Source organism: Delphinus delphis, chromosome 1, assembly GCF_949987515.2.
Source record: "Delphinus delphis chromosome 1, mDelDel1.2, whole genome shotgun sequence".
Lineage (NCBI taxonomy): Eukaryota > Metazoa > Chordata > Mammalia > Artiodactyla > Delphinidae > Delphinus > Delphinus delphis.
In genome coordinates, this window is record NC_082683.1 from 12,031,845 (window position 1) to 12,059,462 (window position 27,618).

At 38.8% G+C, this 27,618-nt stretch overlaps 1 protein-coding gene across 4 annotated transcripts in view; it reads left to right on the forward strand.

Moving 5' to 3' along the window:
* The window catches only part of SPEN (spen family transcriptional repressor), a 93,745-nt gene that overhangs the window by 11,048 nt on the left and 55,079 nt on the right, over positions 1 to 27,618 (forward strand). For 2 of the 4 annotated variants that reach the window (XM_060015026.2, XM_060015020.2), the window contains exon 2: positions 24,607 to 24,927. In XM_060015026.2, the coding sequence (XP_059871009.1) occupies positions 24,728 to 24,927 (200 nt within the window). In that variant the 5' untranslated portion in view covers positions 24,607 to 24,727. Of the gene's footprint in view, positions 1 to 60; positions 543 to 24,606; positions 24,928 to 26,038; positions 26,188 to 27,618 lie in introns of those variants that run through there. The other 2 variants (XM_060015009.2, XM_060015033.2) reach the window with 2 other exon arrangements.

Below are 27,618 nucleotides of genomic sequence, written 5' to 3' on the forward strand. Positions count from 1 at the left end.
CTGCGCATCGGCTGGGAGGAACTCGGCGTCTCAGCCTCGGCGGGCTGTCGGGAGGCTGCGCGCGCGCCCGAGGTGAGGGAGGCGGGTCGCGCGCGCCGGTGGGAAGCGTCCGGCTGCCCCAGCGCCAGCTCCGTCGTAGTCGCTGCCGCCCGGGTCTCGCTCGCCCCTCCTACCCGCTCCCCCTCCCGCCGCCTCCCGAGCGCATGCGCCGCCGGAGCGCGGGGGTCGGCTTCGGGTGTGTGGTGGCGGCAGAGCGGAGCTGCGAGGCCCGAGAGTCAGAACCTGGGGGAGAGGGATGGTCTCTGCACGGGGGGGAGCCGGAGGAGCCGCCGCCGCTGCCGACGCCACCGCCGCAGCCGCCGCCGCCGCCGCCTCGGCGCCCGCCTCCCGGCGCTGACGGGCTCGTACGAAGCCGGCGAGGGGGAACCAGCACCAGCGGTCGCCGGCACACCGCCCAGCATGGTCCGGGAAACCAGGCACCTCTGGGTGGGCAACTTACCGGAGAATGTGCGGGAAGAGAAGATCATCGAGCATTTCAAACGGTGAGTGACATGAGGCCCGGGGCCGCGCTCTGTCCTCAGGCGCCGCTGGCCCCTCCGGCCCGTTGCCGGCCCCTCCCCGTGCGCGGAACTGGTGAGGAGACCCGGGCCAGACCCACGGACGGGTGCGGGGGGCGCCCGGCTGCCTGGCCGCTGCTCGGCCCGTGTCGCGGCGTTGGGCCTCGGGCCTCGGCGGAGCGGGCCCGGCTGCCGCCCTCTCCGTTCCCAATAAGGAGGCGGCTGTCTCTCGGCCTCCGCGAAGCCGGCGCCGGGAGGGTGCCCTCAGGCTGGCCAGCCGTCGGTGGGGTCGCGTCCTAGCGCGCCGCTGCCCCGGCTCCGAGCAGCCGCCCCCGCCGACCCGGCAGATGCGGCGGAACCGAGCCGCCGACGGGCCGGGACCCGAACCCCTACCCCGCCCCGACAGCCCCCGGCCCGGCCGACTCCAGAGTCCCGCAGCAACTCGCGCTTCTCGCCCTGCGGACGCGTGGACATGTCTGACCTAGAGAGGGTTTTGTGGGGAAAGGAAAGGTTATACAAAAACAAAAGTCTTGGTAGGTATCGTAGGGATATCTCGGAACTGGGAAGACCCTGCTGGATTCTAGGGACCTCTCACGGAAGGTTCACAGACCTAGAAACGAAATGGAAATGGCAAACGCAAATGTTTTGATTTCTTCCCCTTGTTTATGTGGGGTTGGGTGGGGGGTGGTGTCTGAAAATAAGTTGGTGCGTCTGTTTCGGCTCTTTTCGCCTTCCTCCCTTCAGCGCTCTGGGGTCCCTTGATGAGGAGGGTGGTGGGGACCGAGTGCTCGCAGAGGAGGAGCCACCTCATGTAGCAGAGTCCCCACCGCGCTGTGCTCCCAGCCTCGGGAATCTCCGCTGCTGCGGCCGCGCCGGCGTTAACACTGCAGAGCCTTTTTTGAAAGGATGGTGTTTCCCTCCCACCCAGGATTCCTAAATCAGTGGTTAAAAAATGCATGCCTTTTCAGATTAGAAGATGTAGCTCTTTTAAAAAAAGATGTAGCTTTTAAAAACGTTCTTCCCAGAATATTTTTTTTTTGTTCATGGCGGAGTAGGAATGAATGTTCTTATTACATTTTACTTATTTAGTAGCTTTTACCGTTTGATTTTGTTTTGTGAAATCTATGTGGGTCATAGCTGATAGAGCCCTCCATGTGAAATACTGAAAATGACGGTTTACTTACACTGGTGTAAATTGGGAAGGACTGTAGCAGATATGTGATTGTCCTCGAAAATTACTGTTTCTTGCGATATTAAAGACTGCGGAAGGTTTTAAGTTTGGTATACTCTAAATTCCTCTTACTGTCTACTGAGTGAAGGGGAAATTATGGAGCGTCCTTATTAGTGAGTCACCATGGGAAAAAGAGATTGCGTCGCTTGCTCTTGAGCAGCTTGCATAAGGAAATGGAAGCAGAGGCAGCGGAGCTCCGCTCTTTCAAATGGAGGATCATTGATTCTGTTGGTGGTTGCTGTTACTGGGGTATTAAATCTTCACCGCTGGAGCGCGCGTCTGCGCGTGTCCGCGTGTGAAAAGGAGCCTGGAATAGTGAGGCCGTTCATAACCCGCTAAAGCTGTCCTCGTTAGGACTGGGGGAGGCGCGCTTCCAGGCACTCCCGGTGTTTACTACGTTGTGCTGAGAAATCAGGCAGCGGGAAGGCAGGAGCAAAAACTCGCCTCTGTCCCCTGTGACAAAGGGGAGATTTCGGGCTCAGTGGGGAAACAGATGGGAACTCTTCGTGGCGCTGCTCCACCCCTTACCCCGTATGGAGGCCCCATATCTTCAGTGTTTTGGTGGAAAAATCATTTAGGTGCAGATTATTGGACTGGAAAAGCCACTTAGATGTGCTCACTTTTATCTCCTTGTGGACCTTCTCTGTAGGTGTCTGCCTGGGAAATTCGTATGCACCGACGTGCAAACACGTGCATTGCAGCATTTGCTTTGCCCCCTCAGTATCATGTGGCCAGACGTGTCATTTCGCATTATGCAGATTCTAGAGACACTGTATGCCTATCGCGGGGAGTTTGACCCCTCTGCAAGATGAGGGGTTAGAGAGGAAAGAGGAAATCGTCCGAGGGAGTTTTGGAAGGTTTTTTAAGTGGATGGTGCTGCCGGCCGGCTTGTGTGAATGACTTTCTAAAATGGCGGCCAGGACCCACTTTAAGTGGGAATCAGCAGAGCAGATCTCAGAATGCACAGAGGGAGGAGCGGGCAGAGGATGCGAGCTGCCTTGGAAAGCGGCGGTCTGGAGGAACGTTGCTGTATTAAAGAGGGCTTAGCTGGCACATTGCTCACGACTGCATTTAAAGGAGTGTGTTACGTATTGCAGAGCAAAAGCAGATGCTATTGATAAGATTATCTTAAAACTAAGTAGACCTAGTGTCCCTGAAATTCCTTTATTTTAAAAGCGACTTTTGAAAATTTTAAACAAGTTTGCTTAGTTCTTTGGGTAGATAGTGCATTCTTAGTGGGTTTAAAGAGTGTAAAAAGGTTTACAGAGAAAAATCTCCTCTTTACCCCGACGCTGGGAATTCCAGTTCCCACTCTCCCCTTCCCATCTCCACCCCCTAACAGGTAATCTCTATTTCTGGCTTCTTGTGTATCCTTAAAACGGGTACAAGAAATGTTCTTGCTGATCCAGCTGTGAAGCTAAATGGACTTTGTTTGGAGAAATTCAAGGTCTTTTATCCTTATTGTAGAAAATGTTCTGTAAAGTGTGTGGTTGCTACCGGGAGGAAAACTAAATGTGAATGATTTAAGTGAAAGGGATAAAACGGTGCTTGTACCAGAATGAGAGTTCTGCAAGAAAATTTAAGAACATCCAATTCTGATGTCTTCTAGAAATCATAATGAGAAAAACCATGCAATACCTATACTAAAACTGAGGTTGAAGTGCCTACTTTTACCGTTTTCCCTAGCTGATTTCAACATTAATAACTGTTTTACAGGATTAAGAGGTGTACACTGGGAATACATTATATAAAATGTTTTCAAAATGAATGTTCTTGTAACGGTGATTAGGCTTTTGTAGTAAGTATTTGGATTAAAAAAATGATTAAATGAGGCAGCTTTGGGAGCAGGGCAGTTTAAGAGGCATTTGGGATGGGGGAGGGTCAGAGCCAATTCTTTTATTTATATTTTGATCAGTGTTTTTGGTCGAAAATAGGTTGAGGGAAGGTTGCTGATTTGGCTTTTTTTTTCCCCTCTGTGCCAAAGAAAGAGCAAACCTTTAAAATGTAATCAGAACATTTTCAAAATTTGGCTTTACCTTCTTGCAATAAGAATAATCTATTGTGCTCATGATTTTAACAGCATTCAATATGCTGACTGAAAAGAATTAAATGAGTATTTCTGAATCAGATTTAGTTAACAAAGATCCATTGCAGGGACTGAATTTGCACAATAGAGAAAGTCCTTTCCTTTGTATGGTATGTTAGCTGGATTGAAGGGGGAAGGGAGGAGTTATACAACAATTGGTCGCTGTCTTAGTTGTTAGAGGGAGAGAGGTGTGTGCAAAGGCGACTCCCTGAATCAGAATGAGCAAATGAATAGAACCCTTTAAAGGACATAAAAGTCTCTGTATCTTATTTTCAGGTTTGAAGTAAATCACATATTCAGGTTCTTCCCATCCATTCTCCACTTCTAGAGAATAAGTTAAAGATCACAGAGAGGTTGAGCGAGGTAGCAGCTCATGTAAAAATTTTGTCAAAGAATGAAACTCATTTAAAAGTGTTTTGTTTTCTTAACTTTATTTATTTTATCTTGCTGCGGTCACTTTCTTTAACCTCTTTATTGGAGTATAATTGCTTTACAATGCTGTGTTAGTGTCTGCTTTATAACAAAGTGAATCAGCTATACATATACGTATATCCGCATATCTTCTCCCTCATTTTGCTAACTTTACATGTCCAATCATAATAGTTTTCCTGAGTTTAAATAGCTGGAATATATGTTATGTTACATGAATTTGGTTTACTTCTGGGACACAATATAAAGTATTGTGGTAAAGTTTCCTTGTCCTTACATACTCCTATAACTAGAGATACTTTTAGACTTAAACAAATTTGACTCCCTAGCCCGCATCACTGCTACATGGTTTATTCTTTTGAGCTGAGCCAGTTTCTTTGAAGAAACCCCTCTGTTTTTGAATGTTATAATTTTGAATACCTATTTTCATGACAGGCTTTTTGAACATTAAAAAAAGTAAAGTAAAATAATTTTATACTTATCTTGAGAAATAGCATTAGAAACTAATACAGAATACTTGCGATGTTGTATTTTATTTCCTGAGTTAGAATGCTTCTGGCAGATTGGAGGAAAACATAGGGCTCAGTGCCAAGAAGAATGATGGTGTTTGACTTGTATAGAGGGCACCTTTTCCCAACTACGTTTCTTGTGGACTCTTGATTTCTCAGGCGTTGTATTGTTTGGTATGCTTATGAAGAGATTTCGGGCTTGATTTAGGAGACATTTTTAATCCTGTACGCACCAGTGGTTTGGAAAGACTTGTATAGAAGTTATAGAGATAGTGGTAATGTGGAAGTTTTTCCAAATATTCTTCCAAGTCTCATTTTCCTCTTAGTTTGAAATTTTGCCTAAATTAAAAAAAAATTGAAATATTTCATGAAAACTAGCATATTCCAGTTGGAGACTATATATTTTTTTGCTTTTACTTTTAAGACTCCCTAGTGTTTGAGCTGTATTTAACTAGTCACAGTATTTAGAGTAAACGCTGTAGGCTGAAAAATACCTTGAGTATGTATATTCATTCAGATTGTGCTCCTGAATGTTGATATTGGATGATTTGAAATAAATAGTTGTTCGTCAACTTTAAACTGACATATTAGTCTGCTGAACAAGGAGACTAAATAATGTAACACTTTTCTATAATTCAATTTCTAACCTTTACTGTTTGTTTTGTTTAATGTTTTCTTTATTATTATATGTCTTACAGCTACTCAAAAATTTTTTTTAAATTTTCTTTCTTTCTTTCTTTTCTTTTCTTTTATATTTTGGCTGCGTTGGGTCTTCGTTGCTGCTCCCGGGCTTTCTCTAGTTGTGGCAGGCGGGGGCTACTCTTTGTTGCAGTGCGTGGGCTTCTCATTGTAGAGGTTTCACTTGTTGTGGCACAGCATGGGCTGTAGGCGCTCAGGCTTCAGTAGTTGTGGCACGCGGGCTCAGTAGTTGTGGCGCACGGGCTTAGTTGGTCTGCGGCATGTGGGATCTTTCCGGACCAGTGCTCGAACCCGTGTCCCCTGTATTGGCAGGCAGATTCTTTAACCACTGTGCCACCAGGGAAGCCCGCTACCCATATTTTGAATAAAAATAGCATACTCTATTGTGGAAACCAATTAGGATGTTTAGTCAATTTATTAGAAATTATATAATTTTGCGTGCTGTCTAGCTGGTTTTTAGTGTGTGGAAATACGCTTTGCAGTGAAAAGATGTTCTTGGTATGATATTAAAGTATTGCAATATTCCGATTTTTCCCCCTACATGTGTCACTGTCTGCCAAGTTGAAAATTATAAACATCTAAAAAAACCCCACAACGGGATGTCTCTATAAAACCCTAACTTAAATTTAGTGAATTTTTGGATTTAATTACTTAGGATTTCATTTTGAGTATAGGGATGAATTGAAATCTAGCATGTTTAAAGATTTTTATTATATAAGAACTGCTCCACCTCTTACAGCTAAGGAATATTTCTGGGAAAATTCAAATGGAAGACACCTATTATTGCTTGTGTTATGCACTTGGTGCTAGATTTTTAGTCCAGCATTAAACTCTGGGGGTATGTGTATGTCTTTGTATCTTTGTATTAGATGCTGAGTTTGGGTGACATTGACAAATGAAATTAAGATTTTTCTGTTTATATCTTGTATTGGCTTTGTTACATTTGTATCATGTTTACACACAGTATATGTACTTTTACATATAATACATTTATAGTTTCTTTGATTCTTAAAATTGACTCTGATTTTTTTAGAAAAATACCCCATCATTTTATTCCTTTGATTAAAAAACTAGGGGCTTCCCTGGTGGCGCAGTGGTTGAGAGTCCGCCTGCCGATGCAGGGGACACGGGTTCGTGCCCCGGTCCGGGAAGATCCCACATGCCGTGGAGCGGCTGCGCCCGTGAGCCATGGCCACTGAGCCTGCGTGTCCCGAGCCTGTGCACCGCAACGGGAGAGGCCACAACAGTGAGAGGCCCGCGTACCGCAAAAAACAGACAGACAAACAAAAAACCAAAAAACTAGGGTATTTTTACTCAAAAACACTTTGTATTTTACAAACTATATTGGATGTATAGTGATTTGCATCTTTTGTAAGTCAGTAAATTGGTAGGTGGTGGATTTTTGTTTCAACCATTAATTTTTAAAATTTATGCTGTCTGCAGTAAAGGCTCTTTTTCACTCAAGATTTTTTTATTCTTTATTTTAAAAATTTTTTAATTTTTATTTTTTGGCCACGTGGCTCAGCATGCAGGATCTTAGTTCCCCGACCAGAGATCGAACCTATGCCCCCTGCAATGGAAGCAAGGAACCCTAACTACTGGATTGCCAGGATATTCCCCACTTAAGATTATTTAAGTAACCTCGGATAAAAAGAAAAAAGATTTTAAAAGTTTATCGCTTTATTATATCAAAAGGATGTTAGAATGAAAACTATTACTATTTAGACCAGAATTTAGGAGGAGGTACTTAAATTTGGATAGGAAAATAGTATGTCTTTATTTTCACTAACTTCTTAATCAGAATTTAGCATTTCCATCAATTATAACTATATTGTGGTGTAGTACCAACCTGGTAGTATTAGTAGTACCTGTGATGATTTCACCACCAACGCCAATCAGATGTATTTTCGTATTTTACATTACAGTTGTTGCAGATATTTCATTTATGCTCATCACAACTTAGAAATGACAATAGCTGTTAGACCTGCTGCTAAATACTTATATTTAATGCATCAATAAAGATGCATATATATATTACTGTATGATCAATCTGTGTTGTAGATATACTTTTAAACTTTACCTTGGAGAATTTTGAACATACACAAAAGTAGAAGAATAGTAAGTAAATCTCATGTACCCATTGTTCAGCCCCAATGACCATCAACCATGACGTATTCTGCCTTATGAGGAAAAATAAAGCAGAGGAGGGGATGGAGAGTAAATGCGGGTGGGAGTGACGAGGAAGGCCTCTTTGAAAATATGGCATTTGATACACAGGAATGAAGGCCTATCCATACACGCAGATCCACTTCTCGCCTTCCTATGTGTTTGTTTGTTGTTTTTCATTTAAAATTTATTTTGAAATAGTTCAGGAAAAGTGCAGAGAATTCCCACATTCCCTTCACACAAATTCCTCAGTTGTTAGCATTTTGCCACATTTGCTCCATTACCTTCTCTTGTCTTTTCCTGGCATGACATCCTTAAATTCTCCAGTGTATATCTCCCCAAAACTGCATTGCACCATACAGTATTTTCGGCAAGGAAATCAACATTGGTATAGCACTATTACTCAATCCATAGACCTCATTCAAATGATGCCAGCCATCCCAACAATGTCCCTCTTTCCTTTTTGGTCCAGGATCCTAGCCGGTACGTGTTGTTCGTCTGGAACAGTTTCTTACCCAAATTCTCATGTGCCTGATAGTCTTAAAGAGCACAATTCTTTTTTTATTTTTAATTAATTAATTTATTTTTGACTACGTTGGGTCTTCAATTTTTAATTAATTAATTTATTTTTGACTGCGTTGGGTCTTCATTGCTGCGTGCGGACTTTCTCTAGTTGTGGCAAGTGGGGGCTACCCTTCTTTGCGGTGTGCGGGCTTCTCATTGCGGTGGCTTCTCTTGTTGCGGAGCACAGACTCTAGGTATGCGGGCTCAGTAGCTGTGGCTCGCGGGCTCTAGAGCACAGGTTCAGTAGTTGTGGCACACGGGCTTAGTTGCTCCGCGGCATGTGGGATCTTCCCAGACCAGGGCTCGAACCCGTGTGCCCTGCATTGGCAGGCAGATTCTTAACCACTGAGCCACCAGGGAAGCCCAAGAGCATAATTCTTTCATTCTGCAGGCTGACCCTCTACCCAGGTCTGTCCAGTATTACCTCATGACCAGATCAGGTCTTGCAATCTTGGCAGGAATACCAGAGAAATGATTCTGTGCTTTTTCAGAATATGGAGACAGTATTGGATCCATCCCACCACTGGTGATGTTAACTTTGATCACCTAATAAAGTTAGTGTCTTCACCATTTTTCCCCCTTTATTTGATTAGCATTTTATGGGGAGATATTCCAGTATTACACTGATAGTCTTTTCCATCATCAACCCTAAACCCAGTAGTCTTAGCAGCTATTGATAACTTTTTGTGAAAATATTTATTTATTCATTTATTTATTTTTGGCTGCATCGTGTCTTAGTTGCGGCATGCGGAATCTTTTGTTGCAGCATGCGGGCTTCTCTCTCTAGTTTTGGTGCATGGGCTCAGTAGTTGTGGCGCGCGGGCTTAGTTGCCCTGTGGCATGTGGGATCTTAGTTCCCCGACCAGGGATCAAACCCACATCCCCTGCATTGGAAGGCAGGCTCTTAACCACTGGACCCCCAGGGTAGTCTCCCATTGATAACTCTTGACTGTATTATATACTGCTGTGATTGTTGCCAAATGAGCATCTATTACTGTGATTTCTTATACATTTATTCTGTAGGTAAGAATTTTCCATAATTATATTTGGAAATATATATACACACACGCATATATATGATTTCCATTTTTTTCAATGGGTTTTAATTCAGGACTTGCTTATTTTGATACCCAAATCATTCTAGATTTGACCAGTGGGAGCTCCTTCAAACTGGCTACTGTGTCCTTTTGATATCTCGCCACTACTCTTTTAAGCATTTCTTTATTTCTGGCAACAACAAAGGCTCATCTTGTATTTTCCCTTTCCCAGTCCTGTAATCAGCCATTCTCCAAGAGACTCTGGTTCCTTTTAGGGAGGGATGGTATTTAGAAACCCAAGATCTGGGTGCACAGTTTACCCATTGCTGCAGAGCTAAGAGGATATGTATTGTGTGTGTACACATGTATATATGTTTACATGTATATATAATACATGTATCTCTATATAATATATTTTGAAACTGTGTTCACACATGTTTCAATACATGAGGATTCTTTGTAACCTCCCCATTTCCATGTTTATAAATCCCTTCTCAGACAGTGAGAAACTTATTATTCTCAATATATTTACTTAGTTGCCCAGTGTGTTCTTAGTGTAACTAATAGGCCAACCACTCTGCCTCCCCCACCTCTGCCTGCCACCTCTGGGCACCTCACCCCTGCTGCCTCTGCGTCAAATCACCTCCCTCTTGGCTTTTCTCGTTGGAAACCAACGTTGTGGGGGAGGTGGAAGGCAAGGCAAGAAAAGGAAGGTGGGGCTGGAAATGACTTGCATGTTTTTGTCTTCAGTTTTTTCTCATAGGAGGCAACTTGTGGATGAATGAATTACCTGCCTCTGGTACCATTTGTAAGCAGATTTAGAGCTACCCCACTTTTAAAATTTTAGTATTGGTTCTACTTCCCCCACTGACTTTATGACATGAGGTTAATCACAGGATCAGTATGAGCTGTATTATATGCTGAGTCATTCAGAAGAGGGGCTAGTAAGAAGGAAGTTTGTTTTTTAGGTATCATCATTGCTCCATTTATTTGGGCGTCAGTCACTCACTTTGTGTGGTATCTCAGCAAAATCTTGCCCTCGCCCCACTTCCCCCCAGGCTTATTGACCTCAACCTTATTTCTTTTTTTGTTTAACTTAAAATTTTTAATACTAATTTTAAATTAATACGTTTTAATTAATTTAATTCTTAACTGAAGTATAACTGTCATATAACATTATATTGGTTTCAGGTGTACAACATAATGATCTGATATTTGTATATATTGCAAAATGATCACCACAGTGAGTCTTAGTTAACATTCCTCACCATACATAGTTACAAAAAACGTTTTTTTTTCTTGTGATAAGTACTTTCAAGATTTACTCTCTTAAAGTACTTTCAAGATTTACTCTCTTAGGAACTTTCACATATGCAATACAATATTAACTGTAGTCACTGTGCTGTACATTATATCCCCATGACTTATTCATTTTATAATTGGAAGTTTTTATCTTTTGAGCCCTTTCATTCCACCCGTCACCCCAACCCCCAACCACCAATCTGTTTTCTGTATCAATGACTTTTTTTTTTTAAGATTCCACATATAAGTGAGATCTTATGGTATTTGTCTTTCTCTAACTTATTTCACTTAGAATAATGCCCTCAAGGTTTATCCATGTTGTTGCAAATGGCAAGATTTCCTTCTTTTTTACGGCTGAATAGTATTCCATTGTATGTACGTCCGTGTGTGTGTGTGTGCGCGCGCGCACATGTGCGCACTCCACATATGCCACATGTTCTTTATCCATCCATCAATCCCTGGACACAGGTTGTTTCTGTATCTTGGCTTTGGTAAAATGCTGCAATGAACATGGAGATGCATATCTTTTCAAATTGGTGTTTTCCGTTTCCTTGGTTATATACCCAGAAGTGGAATTGCTGTGTCATATGGTAATTCTATTTTTAACTTTTTGAGGCACCTCCATACTGCTTTCCATAGTGGCTGCATCACCTTTTTTTTTCTGCTCCCTCTACACTACTCTTCACCCCTGTCCAAAGAGTTCCTTAATGAATCAAAATCTTATTCCTTTGCATAAGCCCTACAATGTGTATAGTTGGTATTATTTTGAAGTAGATCCCAGACATCTTATTTAATCCACAAGTATTTCAGTGTTTCTCTCTAGAAGATAAGAACTGTTTAAAGATGTTCAGCAATACTGTGGTATATCCTTATTTCAAATACCCAGTCAGTATTTTCAAATATCCAGCCAGTACTTGAATTTGTAATTGTTTTAAGAATCTTTTTTTTTTCACTCAGTCTCTAAATAAGGTACATAAGATATATTTTAAAAATTTTATTGAGGTATAATTTGCATACAGTAAAATGTACCTATTTCAAGTGTTGAGTTTGTTGAATTTTGAGAAATGTAGGCATCCTTGTAATCACCACCACCACAGTCAGGATACCACAGTTTATTTACTTACTGATGGACATGGGACTGTTTCAACCTTTTTTAATCCATAGGTTTTAATCTCTCTCTCTGCTTACAACTTAATTTGTTGGAAACCAAGTTGTAGAGTTTCTCAGTGTGTGTTTTGCTGATTACATGCCTGTCCTGTGGTGTACATTAACATCACCTTTTGTCCTCTGTATTTCCTGCATGTTCAAAAGTTGATAATTGTATTTCAATATAATTGGTTTCTTTGTAATTCGCGCATTTTACTTGATTAATTTAATAATAGTCCAAGAAAGGGTTTATAGGTTTCACTGGTTGTCAAAGCAGTCCGTGGAAAAAAGTGTAAGAAATATTGGTTTAGGCAAACCATTATGTTAAGAATAGAATGCTAGCAGTATATTTAAGTACTTAACTTTAGCTTTGACATAAAAAGGTTGAGGTTAAAAAGTTAAGAATCACTGAAAAACTTTAAGACTAGTAAACAAAACAAAGATAGTGTCCTGTGAATAGCTTTATTTTTCCCCTCCTCTTTTTCCTCATTGTAAACTTATAGGATTAGAATTCTTGTGGGAATTTTTTTCTGTTTTTTCATCCACCGGCCCCCCACCCCCACCCCGCCTCAATTTTATCGTAGAAATCATGGAATCCTTAGATTTTTTAAGGTTGTTCCTTTTAGTCAGCTTGAATTCTTTCAATGAAATGAATTTCAAGCACATCCAATGTTAGAATTAAATGCCATAATAGATATTAATTTCTCTTATGTGAGGGGGTTCAGCCTTAATCAAAGAAAACAAGATTTGCAAAAATCTCAATTTATAGAGAGTATCTAAAATTCAGTTAGTATGTGATGCTGTATATAAAAAAGACAGGGAATTCCCTGGCAGTCCAGTGGTTGGGACTCTGTGCTCTCACTTCCTAAGGCCCAGGTTCACTCCCTGGTCGGGGAGCTAAGATCCTGCAAGTTGTGCGGCGCGGCCAAAAAAACAAAAACCAAAAACAAAATAAGACACCTTAACTCTTCAGTAAAACATTTATTTGTTTATTTATTTAAATACTTATTTTGGCTGTGCTGGATCTTCATTGTTGCACTCGGGATCTTCGTTGTGGCACGTGGGATCTTTTTTGCAGCATGTGGACTCTTAGTTGCAGCATGCAAACTCTTTAGTTGTGGCATGCATGTGGAATCTAGTTCCCTGATGAGGGATTGAACATGGGGTCCCTGCATTGGGAGCGCAGAGTTTTACCCACTGGACTACCAGGGAAGTTCCCAGTAACACATTTATTATATAAAGTAGGTACATTTATTTTCTCCCATGAATTGAATGGGTCGGATTATAAGATTTATAAGGGGACTTCCCTGGTGGTGCAGTGGTTAAGAATCCGCCTGCCAGTGCAGGGAACACGGGTTTGATACCTGGTCTGGGAAGATCCCACATGCCGCAGAGCAGCTAAGCTCGTGCACCACAACTACTGAGCCTGTACTCTAGGGCCCACGTGCTGCAACTGCTGAGCCCCCGTGCTGCAGCTACTGAAACCCATGTGCCTAGAGCTTCGCAACAAGAGAAGCCACCGCAATGAGAAGCCCGAGCACCTCAATGAAGAGTAGCTTCCGCTCACTGCAACTAGAGAAAACCCGCGCACAGCAACAAAGACCCAATGCAGCCAAAAAAAAAAAAAAAAAAAAGATTTCTAAGGTCTTTTTAGTTTAGAAAATCTTGTTCTAGGGCACACCGTGTTAGAACTGGCAAAGGGTCTTTATTGGCATGGAAAAATATTAAATGACAAAACAAGGTGTAAAATGGGACATGTAACATCTCTATGGGGTCAGTGAAAATCTATACGTGACTCTCCTGTGTCAGCTTTTTTTTTTTTTTTTTTTTCTGTGTCAGCTTTTGATACAAATGGTGTTTCCATTGATAACTGAAAATCTAAAGTGAGAGATGAATAAGTATAATATTAAAAGCTCTCTCATGCAGAAAAAAAGAAAAGAAAATCTTATTCTAGCCATTCTCCATAGTGTATAAAGGTCACTGGAATGCTGTGAAGATTTTTAAAAAGTATATTTTGATGATTAGTTGGATTATAAAAGAGCTTAATATCTAGAAATACTGTGTAGCCATCATACAAAACATTGGTGTACCAGTTCCTTTCAGATAAATCATCTCCTAACCAGCTATGCTCATCAATCAAAAATAGGCTTTCTTGGGTTCAGACTTAAGTGGCATTTGTAACGTTTCAAATAGTTTTAAATTATATTGCAGTTAATTTAAAAAAAATGGTGTCTGTGCTTTGTTATACGAATCTAAGGTGTATAATGATATACTGTAGTTTTTCTTGTCACTTATACCTTTCTGTGTTTTTTTTTTTTTTTTTATGAAGTAGCCCTTTCCACGGTGGTTTTTGACACATATTATTCCTTTTCAGCAAGTTTGCTGTGCTGCTCTAAAAGTAGATGTATAAAGGGAACTTTAGTCACAGCTTGGGGTCTCACAAGGTTATGACATTTGATTTCCTTTGTGTTGATCTTATTGGAAATTTGTATAAAGGTTTTGCTTGTAAAGAAAAGCTTTTTAGTTCTAGAGATTATAATTAATGACTAAAGTGTTGACTGGAGAAGTTTGCATATTTAACAGGTTTCAAGAATGATTGGCATAGAGACTGGTGACTTATTTCTTAATTTAATAGGCTTAATTTCATGCAGAGTTTTTATTGGGAAGCATGATTATTTAAACGTTTATAAACCATTGGAAGTGAGTAGAAAAACCCAAAGACCTTTTAAGATTAAAGAGTGATAAAGAAGACCCATTTCCTTAATCTGGAAGTATTGGTAGTCTTTAAAGATTTACAGAAATGCAGTGGTGATAAAAAGAATATGGAATTTATGTATATTACAAAAAGATCACATTTGTCCTGATTCTGTTCTAAGTAACCATATATTGTGAAATAAGGATAGAAGTCTAATCAAGTGAAATATTAGAGGGAATTTATAAATTTCTGAAAGTCTTTTTTTAAACTGTTATTTTACTAAGAAGTAAGCCATAGGTTAGAAGTTAATTTCCTTCTCAGCAGTTGTACTGTAATAGTCCTATTAAGCCAGGTAGGAAGCACATTTTCAAAGAGTCCTTTGTATTTACACCCGGGACTCTTGATGTGGATTTTTGTTAGTTTCTTGGCTTCTGCTACTTCAACTTTGTTTTCTCCAGCCTTCCCCTTTTGATCAACTTGCCTTGCTCCTTTTTTTCTTCATCTAACTGTTTTATTTACTGCCATTACTTTAAGAAATGGTTAATCATGGTCATTTGCATTCTCTTTACAATTGTACTTGAGTTTTTGTCAGTACTATATAAATCAGACACATTTATGAAGTTGTTCATTAATTATTGTGAGAAGAAATGTCCAAAAGTTAACTTAGTGGCCACCATCATTGTCTGTATTCCTGCATTGTGTGTGTGTATGTGTGTGTATATATATATATATATATATATATATATATATATATTTTAATATTTATTTGGCTACACCTGGTCTTATGGCACGTGGGATTTTGCGGCGTGTGGGATCTTTAGTTGCGGCATGTGGGATCTTTTAGTTGCGGCATGCGGGATCTAGTTCCCTGACCAGGGATCGAACTCAGGCCCTCTGCATTGGGAATGTAGAGTCTTAACTGCTGGACTGCCAGAGAAGTCCCCTGCACTATATATTTTGACTTTTAGAGTGTAAACTCCTCCCTCCTATTCTCTGAAGAAGTACCTTATGAATTCTTTCTAAGATTGTCTAAAAGATTCAGGCTTCCTATTTTATGTAGCCAGTAACGTCTAAAGATCATAGAATCTTTGGGATTGTTTTCTCCTTATAATTGGATAATCTTTCAGAGGTTTACATATCAGTTGCGCACTCTCTTTTTGTTAACAATTAATTTTAGTTAGTAAATAGTTATTTTGCACCATTAGATTGGTGCAAAATAATGCATATACGTATTTTTTTCACTGAAGTAATGGTGCCGTTAATAGTTCTGAAGAATTTTGTCATTCAAAGCTTTACTGAAAACATTGCCGGGCTTCCCTGGTGGCGCAGTGGTTGGGAGTCCGCCTGCCGATGCAGGGGACGCAGGTTCGTGCCCCGGTCGAGGAAGATCCCACATGCCACGGAGCAGCTGGGCTTGGCTGGGCCCGTGAGCCATGGCCGATGAGCCTGCGCGTCCGGAGCCTGTGCTCCGCAACGGGAGAGGCCACAATAGTGAGAGGCCCGCATACCACAAAAAAAAAAACAAAAAAAAAACATTGCCTTTTCCCAAGAGTTGTAGTCATCAAGTTTTCATGTACAGGAATCTAGGCACTAACCATGGATTTGATAAACAGCTGACTATAGTTTTGTTGGTTGAATTAAGCTTATCTTCAGTCTTCAAGTTTTCTTAAACCTTTTCTAATTAGAGTCAATAAATCGTTTCTCATCTTAAAAAAGTAATGTATTATGTTCATAGAAGCATTTACAATAGCCAAAAGATAGAAGCAATCTAAGTGTTCATGACCCATGGAAGGATAAACAGAATGTGTGACAACAAAATACGTATCACGGAGTATTATTCAGCCTTAGAAAGGAAGGAAATTCTTCTTTTTAAAATTGAAGTATTGTTGATTTACAGTATTATGTTAGGAGAGGAAATTCTGACACATGCTTCAACATGGATGAACCTTGAAGACTTTATGCTAAGTGAAATAAGGCTGTTACAAAAGGACAAATATTGTATGAGTCTACTGACATTATCTTCCTGGAGCAGTCAAATTCACAGAGAAAGTGGAATGGTGCGTTCCTTTTTTTTTTCTTCTTCTTTTTTTTTTCTTTCTTTCTTTTTTTTTTAACTGTTATAAGCAGTGTTGCTTACTAAACAGTCTATCAAATTGTCTTCCTAAGAGGTTTCTCTAATTTATACTCCTGCAGACGGTGTTATGAAAGTGTCTATTTTCTTAGACTCTAGCTAATATCTAGGTATTATTAAAATTTAGGTCTTTGTGTTGCATGGCATTTTTTTTTTAATTTGGATTTTTGAAATTTTGAGTGGAAACTGAGCAGCTTTTTTGAGTGTGTTTGTTTTGTTTACCATTTTGTGTGTATGGGTGTATTTTTAAAGAATTTCCTGGAACTTCCCTGGTAGCGCAGTGGTTAAGACTCCGTGCTCCCAATGCAGGGGGCCTGGGTTCGATCCTTGGTCCGGGAACTAGATCCCACATGCATGCCTCAAGTAAGAGTTCGCATGCCACAACTAAGGAGCCAGCCTGCTGCAACTAAGACACGACGCAACCAAATAAATAAAATAAATATTAAAAAAAAATTTTCCTATTTGGGTATTTTGCCTGTGTTTTGTTTGGACCTCTGTCTCCCTTGATTTGGAAGAATTTTTATATTTAGGAAATCACTTATTTCTCATGTGCAAGTATTTTTCCCCATTTGTTTTTTGACTGTATTTTGCTATTTAGGAGCTGTAATTTTTATGCGGTTTAATTTATATGGTCTTTTCTTTTATGACATAGGGATTTTATCTCAGGCTGAGAGTCTTTCCCAGACTACAACAAACTTATATATATATATATATATATATATTTATTTATTTTTGGCAGAGAGAGAACACAAATCAGCAAAATATTACAAATCATTCTCCCCCCGCCCTTCTTTTCCCACCTCTCCCCCATTCCTCCAAGTAGAGAAACATTTTAGGATTTTAACTTTTTCTAAAATGAGGCTAGGGGTCCTGTGTTTGACTGCGCTTTGCTCGCTTTAGGGATTCTGAGTCTGTTTTTTTCATCTTTAGTAATCATTTGTACTTACTCCAAAGATAAAGTGATTAAAGGGAAATATATTAATTATTTAAGAATAATTTTAAAATCTTTTATACATAAATTTATTTCACAGTAGATTTCCTGAAAGAATTCTGTATCTCTATGAAGTGAAGATAGGTTTTGGCTGTCATCTAATGGGTTACTTATCTTCCCAGGCAGGCATGCTTGAAATAGAAAATGTCTTCCTTAAATGTGCCCATTTACAGGAAACATGGCAGGCAGTTGATTTGTATTGAGATAACGCAGACACTTGTGACTAAAGGATATGTAAAATCTGTTGTATTAAAAGACGGTGACAGGGACTTCCCTGATGGTCCAGTGGCTAAGGCTCTGTGCTCCCAGTGCAGGGGCCCCAGGTTCAGTCCCTGGTCAGGGAACTAGATCCACATGCTGCAACTAAAGATCCCGCATGCCACAACTAAGACCCAGTGCAGCCAAATAAATAAATATAAAAGACAGTGACAGGTACTATTTTTTGTCTTTTTTCTTTTAATAATAGTTTTAATGAGATATAATTCGCATGGCATAAAATTTTTCTTTTGAAAAGTGTACAGTTGTTTTTAGTATATTTGCAGAGTTACGCAGCCATCACCACTAATTTCAGAACATTTCCATCACTCCAGAATGAAATCCCCATATCCATTAGCAGTCATTCCCCATTCTTCCTTCTCCCCAGCTCCTGGAATCCACTAATCTATTTTCTGTTTCTGTGTATTTGCCTATTTTGGACCTTTCACATATATATGGAATCATAAAATATGTGATTGGCTTCTTTCCCTTATAGTGTTCTCGAGGTTCATCCATGTTGTAGCATGTATAAGAACTTCATTCCTTTTTATTGCCAAATGACATTCCATTGTATGGACATGTACCACATTTTAACAATTCCACTCAGCAGTTGAACAATTGGTTTGTTTCCATTTTTTTGGCTATTATGAATAATGATACTGTGAACATTCCTGTATGTGTTTTTATGTGGACTTCTCTTTTCAGTTCATACCCAGGAGTAGAATTGCTGGCTTATACGGTAATTCTAAGTTTAACATTTTGAGGAACTGCCAAATTGAATTCCAAAGTGGCTGTACCATTTTACGATTTCACCAGCAATTTATTAGGGTTTAGATTTCTCCTTATACTTGTTATTGTCTGTCGTTTTTATCAATATTCTAGCCATCCTATTTTGTGTGAAGTGGTATCTCATTGTGGTTTTGGTTTTTATTTTCCTAAAGTCTAATATCGTTAAGCAAATTTTTGTGTGTTTTTTGGCTATTGGCTGTTTGTATATATTTTTAGAGAAATTGTCTATATCCTTTGCCTATTTTTAAATTGCATTATTTTTTTTCATTGTTGAGTTGTAAGAGCTCCTATCAGATAAATAATTTGCAAATATTTTCTATTTTCTGGGTTTATATCAATTTTTGATCATTGTCTTTGGATAGAGTAAAACTGTTAACTTGTAATTTATCATTGTCATGCTAACAATTTAAATTTATCTTTGTCATTCTAGATAATTGTTAAACCAAGTTCTTCTTTTGGATTTTAACTTATTTTAACTGATATAATGAGACATATGACATATTAAAAATATTACTATCTTACTTGGTTATGTCCAGATTGCAGGAGTTTTGCCATCTGAGTATATGATTCTGAGCTACTTACTACATTTAATGGTTTGAAGTATGGGCGATATCAGTAATTGTGAATGAGGTAGCTTTAATGTCTACCTCTACTATGTTGATGACAAGAAATAGCCGTGATTAATTTGAAAAGATTGGGATTGTACACTTAAAAATGGTTAAAATAGCTAATTTTATGTTATATTTTATCACAATAAAAAATTTTAAAAATTTGATCTGTGATTATGTAGGAAAAATGTGTCCAGCTCCAATTTAAATGCTGTTATGATGCATTATTTAAGTTTCTAGGAAATTCTGCCTTTTGGCATTCTTGAAGTATTTGTAGTCACTGGTATAGAAAATAAAATAAAGGTCTAACACAGAGGGGAAACCAGTCTTTTGGTTTAAATATAGGATCAAGTGGTTGATTTATAAATTAGTAATTCCTTCATAAAAATTTTTTACTATGAAAGGGTTATATAAATAAGTGTTGATGTTACTGCATTATTGCAGATAATTTGCTGGTTGTAATGGGTATATTTATGACCCAACTGTCTGAGTTTGGAAGAGGAATGCTTTTGAATATTTTCATAATATAAAAAATAAGTGAGCTTCCCTGGTGGCGCAGTGGTTGAGAGTCCGCCTGGCAATGCAGGGGACGCGGGTTCGTGCCTTGGTCCGGGAAGATCCCACATGCCGCGGAGCGGCTGGGCCCGTGGGCCGTGGCCGCTGAGCCTGCACGTCCGGAGCCGGTGCTCCGCGGCGGGAGGGGCCACGGCAGTGAGAGGCCCGCATATGGTAAAAATAATAATAATAAGTAAACATAAACATTTATTGTTTCTACTATTATAGGTCACCCAACCAAACTGTAATACTCATCTCTTAGGCCTTTTTATCCCTTACAGCATGCTCATTTGCTTTTCGCTTTCTGTCTATTCATACTTATTGATCGTTTTCTTTTGAATAAGGAACAGCTTAGCCATGATGGTGTGGAAGGGTGGAAAAGTGGGCAATACGCAAAGAATTGATAGTTTGATAAAATATGTAATCTTTGGAAAATGATGTATTGGGTTTTAGATGAATGGGTGTTTTAGGTTAATTGCATGCCTCTTCAAAGAGGCAGATATTCTCCTCATTACAATTCTGTAAGTCTATCCTGAATAACAGGTAAATGTTTCAAGAATGACTTGGGGAGGATTGTTTTCTGTAGTAGGAGGACTTGTGTGAAAACGAATTGTGGCTATTCTTTGTTATTGCTTATTATTAGTAGGGTCAGTTGCAAAAAAAGGTAGGATTAAAATTAATAATTGCATTCTTATTGATAAACCAGCTAATAAAAGATAAATGTAGTAACTTTTAGAAAGAAAGGGTATTGAGAGAATTCATTGGGTTTTAGCATACTAATGATCTTTAGCTTTATGTATTTAGTGTTGCTTTGGAAATTAACAAAGTAAGTTTCTTGTAGAGTTGAGGAGAAGTTTAGAATAGGAGGAATCTTTTCACATATCAAGGAGCTGAAAATTGTAAATAAATCAATTCCATGAGACTAGGGATCTTTGTTTTATTCCCTGATATGCATCAAGTGCCTACAACAGTGCCTGTTAAGAACCATAAAATTAAAAATAATTGATTCAGGATTAGAACCCTACTCTTTTCTCATAGTGGAGGAAAAACATTAGAGTATATCATGATGCTCTCAAATGTAAAATGTGAGGCCATTAATACACTGCAATTATATTCTTCAAGGAGATGCTAAGGACTATAAATTTGACTGTATAAATAGTCACATGTTGAAAGACCAAACATCTCAGCAAATCTGGCATTGTTTTGGGTTATTTTAAAATTCTCTCTTAAAAACGTAGAAGAATTATAGTGTATGTTGATCAGTTTAATATTTTTTGATGGTGAATATTTTTGACCAAACAGAAACCAATTTAATGTCGTTTTTTGATTGTGTTTTTGAAGACAAACCCATTAGATTGTTATATACTGCAGCTTGTAGCAATCAAGCACACTTTCTTAATTTTATGTTCTTATTTTAAAAAAAAAAGGTTTTCTTGATTCTTTAAAGATTACAAATGAGTTAACTTATTACTACAACCTTTGACTATGTAATTTAAGAAAATATTTTGTGCATATTACTGGAGACTATTCCATAGGTTCTCTGAAAACCTGTAACTAAGGCTCTATGTTTAAAAAAAAGAAATACTATTTAACTGTGGTTTTATTATTTTTGCTCTTTTTTCTTTTTTAATTAGTAGATGTCAGTAAATGTTTCGTTTGAATACTTAAGGAATACTTGAATACTATAGGAACTGTGTTGTTTTGGAAAGAGTAGATAAAATCAGGACATCACATTTCCATTTACCCCCTGAGTTCTCATGGCTGTGAAGAGTTAACAGGTTTTTTTTTTTAGTATAGAAGAGTAATGTAATACCTGATAAAGTTCTCTTATGTTAAATTTGGAGATAAATTCGTATTTTGTTTCCAGAGTGTACTCTCCTTATGTAAAAATTATGGGAACCGTGAGCCCACCCTTTTGAAGACGGAGGGCCATTTGACTTTGTTCTGCATGCATAATCTATGCATTAAGTATTTGGTTCTTCTTTTCAGTATTGCATTTAGCTCTTTGTTATTAAGAATTTAAGCTTAAATATTTGTTTTCCCTGTTTACACTTCGGCTAACTGACTTTTTTGATGGGGAATTGGCTGATGCTTCCCTCTTTTTTTCTTCTTTCTAATAGAAAAACCTATGTAGTCTTGGGCTTAGTGATAAGTTGTGTGTGTGTGTTAAAATGTACAAAATTTATTATCTTAACCATTTTTAAGTGTACAATTCAGTGGCATTAAGTGCATTCACAGGGACTTCTCTGGCAGTCCAGCGGTTAGAACTCGGCGCTTTCACTGCCGGGGCCCAGGTTTGATCCCTGGTCGGGGAACTAAGATCCTACAAGCTGCTTGGCGTGGCCAAAAAAAAAGTGCATTCACAATGTTATGTAACCATCGGCACTATCTATTTCTAGAATTTTTTTCATCCCACACAAAAACTCTGTGTCTCCCCAGTCCCTGTTAACTTCTGTTCTACTTTCTGTCTCCATGAATTTGTCTATTCCAGATTCTTCATGTAAGTGGAATCATAAACTAATTGTCCTTTTGTGTCTGGCTTATTTCATTTAGTATGATGTTTTCAAGGTTTATGCATGTTGTAGTGTGTATCGAAACTTCATTTCTTTTTATGTTTTAATATAATATTCCATTGTTTGTATGTGCCACATTTTGTTTATCCATTCATCCATTGATGGACAGTCGGGTTGTTTCCATCTTTTGGTTTTTGTGAATAATGATGCAGTGAACATCCGTGTAATGTATCTTTTTGAGCCCCAGTTTTCAGTTCTCTTGGGTATATACCTAGGAATGGAATTGCTGGGTCATATGGTAATTCTGTGCTTAACTTTTGGAGAAAAATGCCACTTTCCACAGTGGCTGCGCCATTTTACAGTTCCACCAGCTATGCAGAAGTTTCAAATTTCTCCATATCCTTGCCAATACGTGTTTTGTTCTGTTCTGTTCTCTTTTCTAATAGCAATCCTAGTGGGTGTGAAGTGGTATTTTATTGTGGTTTTGATTTGTATTTCCCTATGCCTACTGATTTTGAGCATCTCTTTCTGTGCTTATCTGCCACCTGTATTTCTTCTTTGGTGAAGTGTTTTCCCTATTTTTTATTTTTATTTTTTTTACAAATCTATCTATCTGTCTATCTACCTATCTATCTATCTATCTATCTATCTATCTATCTATCTATGTTGGGTCCTCGCTGCTGCGCGTGGGCTTTCTTCAGCTGTGGCGAGCGCGGGCCACTCTTTGCTGCGGTGCACAGGCTTCTTATTGCGGTTGATTCTCCTGTCACGGAGCACGGGCTCTAGGCACGTGGGTCTCAGTACTTGTGGCTCACAAGTTCCAGAGCGCAGACTCAGCAGCTGCCGCTCCGAGGCATGTGGGATCTTCCCAGATCAGGGCTCGAACCCGTGCCCCCTGCATTGGCCGGCAGATTATTAACCACTGAGCCACCAGGGAAGCCCATCTTCCCTATTTTTAAAAAATGGGTTGAGTTGTAAGAGTTCTTATATTCTAGATACAAGTCCTTTGTCAGATACATTGGAAAGTATTTTTTTTAATGTTTGTATGGAAAGAACTATTTCAGTTTCTATTTTTCCCCCGAATTTAAGAGATCCTTTCATCAGTTAATTTACGCCAAGTAATTTCGTTACATCTAGTTCAGTGGCCTGATGAAACTGCATTTTAGGATTATGTTTCCCTTCTGAGAGGTAATAACTTAAATCATACTGGAGGATGTAAAAGGAAAGTTCGGCTTTCTGATAATGTTGTCAGCTTCTTCAGGGGAAGTGTAAAATTATGATATTGGGGACTTCCCTGGTGGCACAGTGGTTAAGAATCCGCCTGCCCATGCAGGGGGCACGGGTTCGAGCCCTGGTCCGGGAAGATCCCACATGCTGCGGAGCAACTAAGCCCGTGTGCCACAACTACTGAGCCTGTGTGCCACAACTACTGAAGCCTGTGTGCCTAGAGCTTGTGCTCCAGAGCAAGAGAAGCCACTACAATGAGAAGCCCATGCACTGCAACAAATAGTAGCCTCCATTCACCACAACTAGAGAAAGGCTGTGCACAACAGCGAAGACCCAATGCAGCCATAAATTTTAAAAAAAAGAAAAAAATTATGATCTTGGATTGTCAGCATGTAAGAGTGCTATATTTAAAAGTGCTGTGCCCTTCTTTCTAAAATGCCAAATTATAAGTATACATAAGAGTCTGTCAAAAGATTTTCTGATTTATTAATTTATATAAATAACAATTATACATAAATTATAAATTTTAACACTTTTTCTTTTAATCCCCTGGAAAAGAGAACTAAATGGCAAAAGATTACATTAAAAACTAGACACACTTGCAAATGCACAAAATATTTGAATTTATTTTGCCTTCCAGTAAGGAGTGTTTGAAGTCATCTCATTTTTTCACTAAGATCATTTTCACTTAATGAATTAAATTAAAATGAGATCTGTAAAATAGCCATTTTTAGCTACAGTTTTTACTTTAATGAAAATCTCTTAAGATTGGTAAGTTACTTTGATTATCTTAGGTATAATATCCTTTTTTAGAATGTAAAAATGCCTAAAAACTTCTGAGAGTCATTTCAGCTAAGTGTTCCAGGAAGGTAAAAGGCAGTTTATAGTAAATACTATATTTAAAAAGTTAGAGCAATAAAATAATGTGGTAAAAATGTTTGTAAATATTTGCCTCAAAAAAGAAAAATGTGAGTTTAAAAGCCATTTTAAATTAACTCGCAACCCCTCCCCCATACATGCATAATGTAAATTGTTTAAAAATAACAAACAGTTTTTAAAACTATTTTTGGAAAATTATTACTATGCAACAATAACGTCGACTTTATTTTTTTTCAGATATGGCCGCGTGGAAAGTGTCAAAATTCTCCCCAAGAGGGGTTCTGAAGGAGGAGTGGCTGCCTTTGTGGATTTTGTGGACATCAAAAGTGCACAGAAGGCTCACAACTCAGTCAACAAAATGGGAGATAGAGACCTACGCACGGATTATAATGAACCAGGCACCATTCCGAGCGCTGCTCGGGGATTGGATGATACAGTTTCCATAGCATCTCGTAGTAGAGAGGTTTCTGGGTTCAGAGGAGGTGGTGGAGGGCCTGCTTATGGCCCCCCACCATCACTTCATGCACGAGAAGGACGTTATGAGCGGAGACTTGATGGGTAAGTTCCAAGGTTTCTGTAGGCAGGTATTTTGTATTTGATATGGTGAAACAGAAACTCGTATTTAGGGGCCCCAGATGGATTTAAAGTTTTGGGCATTCTCAATGTTTCCTATTTTGGGTTGGAAACGGAAGTGATTTCTATCCCAGTGGCTGGTATCTTATGGAATCGTAGAGGATATTTCCTGCAGCTGGTTGGATATCTACTCCTGAGATATAAAGTGGTGGAAGATTTTATATTGCAGCATCATTTTTGGAGTTACCTGTCTTCTAGAATTAATTATTCCTTCTCTTGGATAATGTTAAGTCTTTCCTTGGATATATCCCTTCTACCTGATGGAGCTACTTGGCTACAGATTTTGTGGTTGTACTATATGGAATATTTCTGGAATATTAGAGCCTACAGATTCTTTTAGAATTTGATATCTGCTTCTCAGTTTTCACTACACAAAGTGTACAAAAGAATTGGATTGTCACCAAAAAACCTAGCAGACCATATGATTCAACCTCTTGGATTCTACAAACAATACTTTAACCTGGAAATGTGTACTTGGATGAAGAAGAGTGAAGGCAGTGCTTCATTTTTCCATTTTGGATCTACACAGTTTCCATGTTGGAATTATACTCCTTGATGGAATGGGGAAAAATTGAGATGATGGACGTTCCTAAATCCTGGAATATAGCCATTCTTTTCTGTTTGCTGGAATGTATGGGATGTCGTGCAGTCAAGATTCCATTAGCCCAGGAGAAGAGGATTACTATCTTGTTTCTTAAGCAAGTTGCTGTCCAATTAAAGGTACTTTAGCTTTGAACATATGGTGACGATCAGTTGTGGATACAGCAATCAAAATTGACTGTGCTGGATGGCTACAAAGGTGAACTGTTGGCGAGCAACTGTGCCTTCCTCATTTGGTGGAATTGTAGAGGATATTTCCTCTTCTGTCAGCTGCCTGATTCATACTTAGGGCTGGACATTTTTGTGAATGTGGATCAATTTATAATTTTCTGCTATCTCAAGAAAGAAGTCTGGGGGTTTGAGAGTTACAGTTTGTCTGGGACTGCTTGCTTCCAGTGGAATTATTTTGTCTGGTCATTAAGATTTTTTTTTTCCTTGTGGTTCATCTAAATATCATTTGACACCCTTACCCATTAAGAAGGTGGATTACCCCCATAAGAGGGGCCAAAATTGGGGAAGTTATGTTCACAATTCTCTCCCTAGATTTAATTGGGATTATAGGTCGTGTTTCCACACTTGGAAAAGGTTGGTATGTCCTGACCTGTGTATATTAGCCCCTCTCCTAACCCAAGTCAAACTTTCTTTTTTTCCCACTAACTCTAGAATCATTTAGTACTAATAGATGAATCAAAGAATAGCTATTAGATTTCAGCTCTGCTAGCTCTTGTGCCTGCCTTCTATATCTTCCTAATGGTTAAGAACTTTGCATATTTATAAAATATCAGCTGTAGCAGTAATTCTCCTAGAACTATTGCCTGTTGCTTCTGTTATATCATTAATAACAGCTCTTACTGATTAACATTTGATAGGGTACTAATGGAATTATTTATGAAATTTTCTCTTGTCTCAAAGGAACACCTCTTGTTTGTTAGAAGTTGAAATATCTATTCAAATTCCAGAAATAGTGAATAAAAAAGGAGAAAGTCATTTAATATATTTAAGTAGGAAAGATAATACTGAATTTTTGCCATGCCAGTTGCTTTTAATAATAGCAGTAAAAAGAAAAAACAGCCTAGGAGAAGGTATGGTTGCTAAGTGAAATGGTGGGTGAAAATGAAGGTTAGTGGAGAGATTTGGAATCTAAGCACGTATTGGGGACATAGTATTAGTTGTAAGATTTTGCCACATATTCCTTATTGGAGAGATTCTAATTCTTCTATGTCTTTCATAATTCCTTAATCACTTTTGATAGAAGATAGACCCAAAGGTGAGGTTGAGAAGAGACTCAACCTCATGTTTGAGATTCAAGTGAAATTGTCTTTTAGGAACTCTCTTAAGTAGAGAACTTAAGATTTCTTTGTAGGATTGGAATCGGTTTTTAATATTAATACGTAATTGCATGTGTGTAATTGTACATGCAACAGTTTTTGTACTCTTCGATTGACAAGTATTCATGCCCTACAGGAAGATTTTTTAAAGTTAAACCATTGCTAACAGCAGTTGTTAGCGTATCTTAACGGTTTCCCAAGTTGACTTATTTCATCAGAGGCAATTTGAATATAGCTGAACCCTAAGAGAATATATTTCCTGTAACCATTAAGTAATACATTAACACATTGAATCATGGAATAGGCATTTTAAAAATTATGTGGAATTTGATAGCACAAGAAGATAAAATAACCATTATTCTTTAATTAGTTAAGTTCATCATAGAATAGCATGTGGCAGCCCAATATTTTTATATCCCAAGTGGTTTTTTGGTTTGATTTTCTTTTTAAAATTCCATTTTTTAATTAAATGTGATTGTTTGGGCACAACAATTTACATAATTTAGTAATTTTTATAATTACCCAAGAAGTTGAAAGTTAATAAGAAAAAGTTACACTTAACATTTTTTTCTGTACTTCTTTGAAAATGCCCTCCTATTTCTGGGACATGGGCATGCATTGCAATGGGGCTTTCATGTCTGTGTGAGAAATCTATCATGGAAATTTTGCCTGAAATACACTTGCAAAG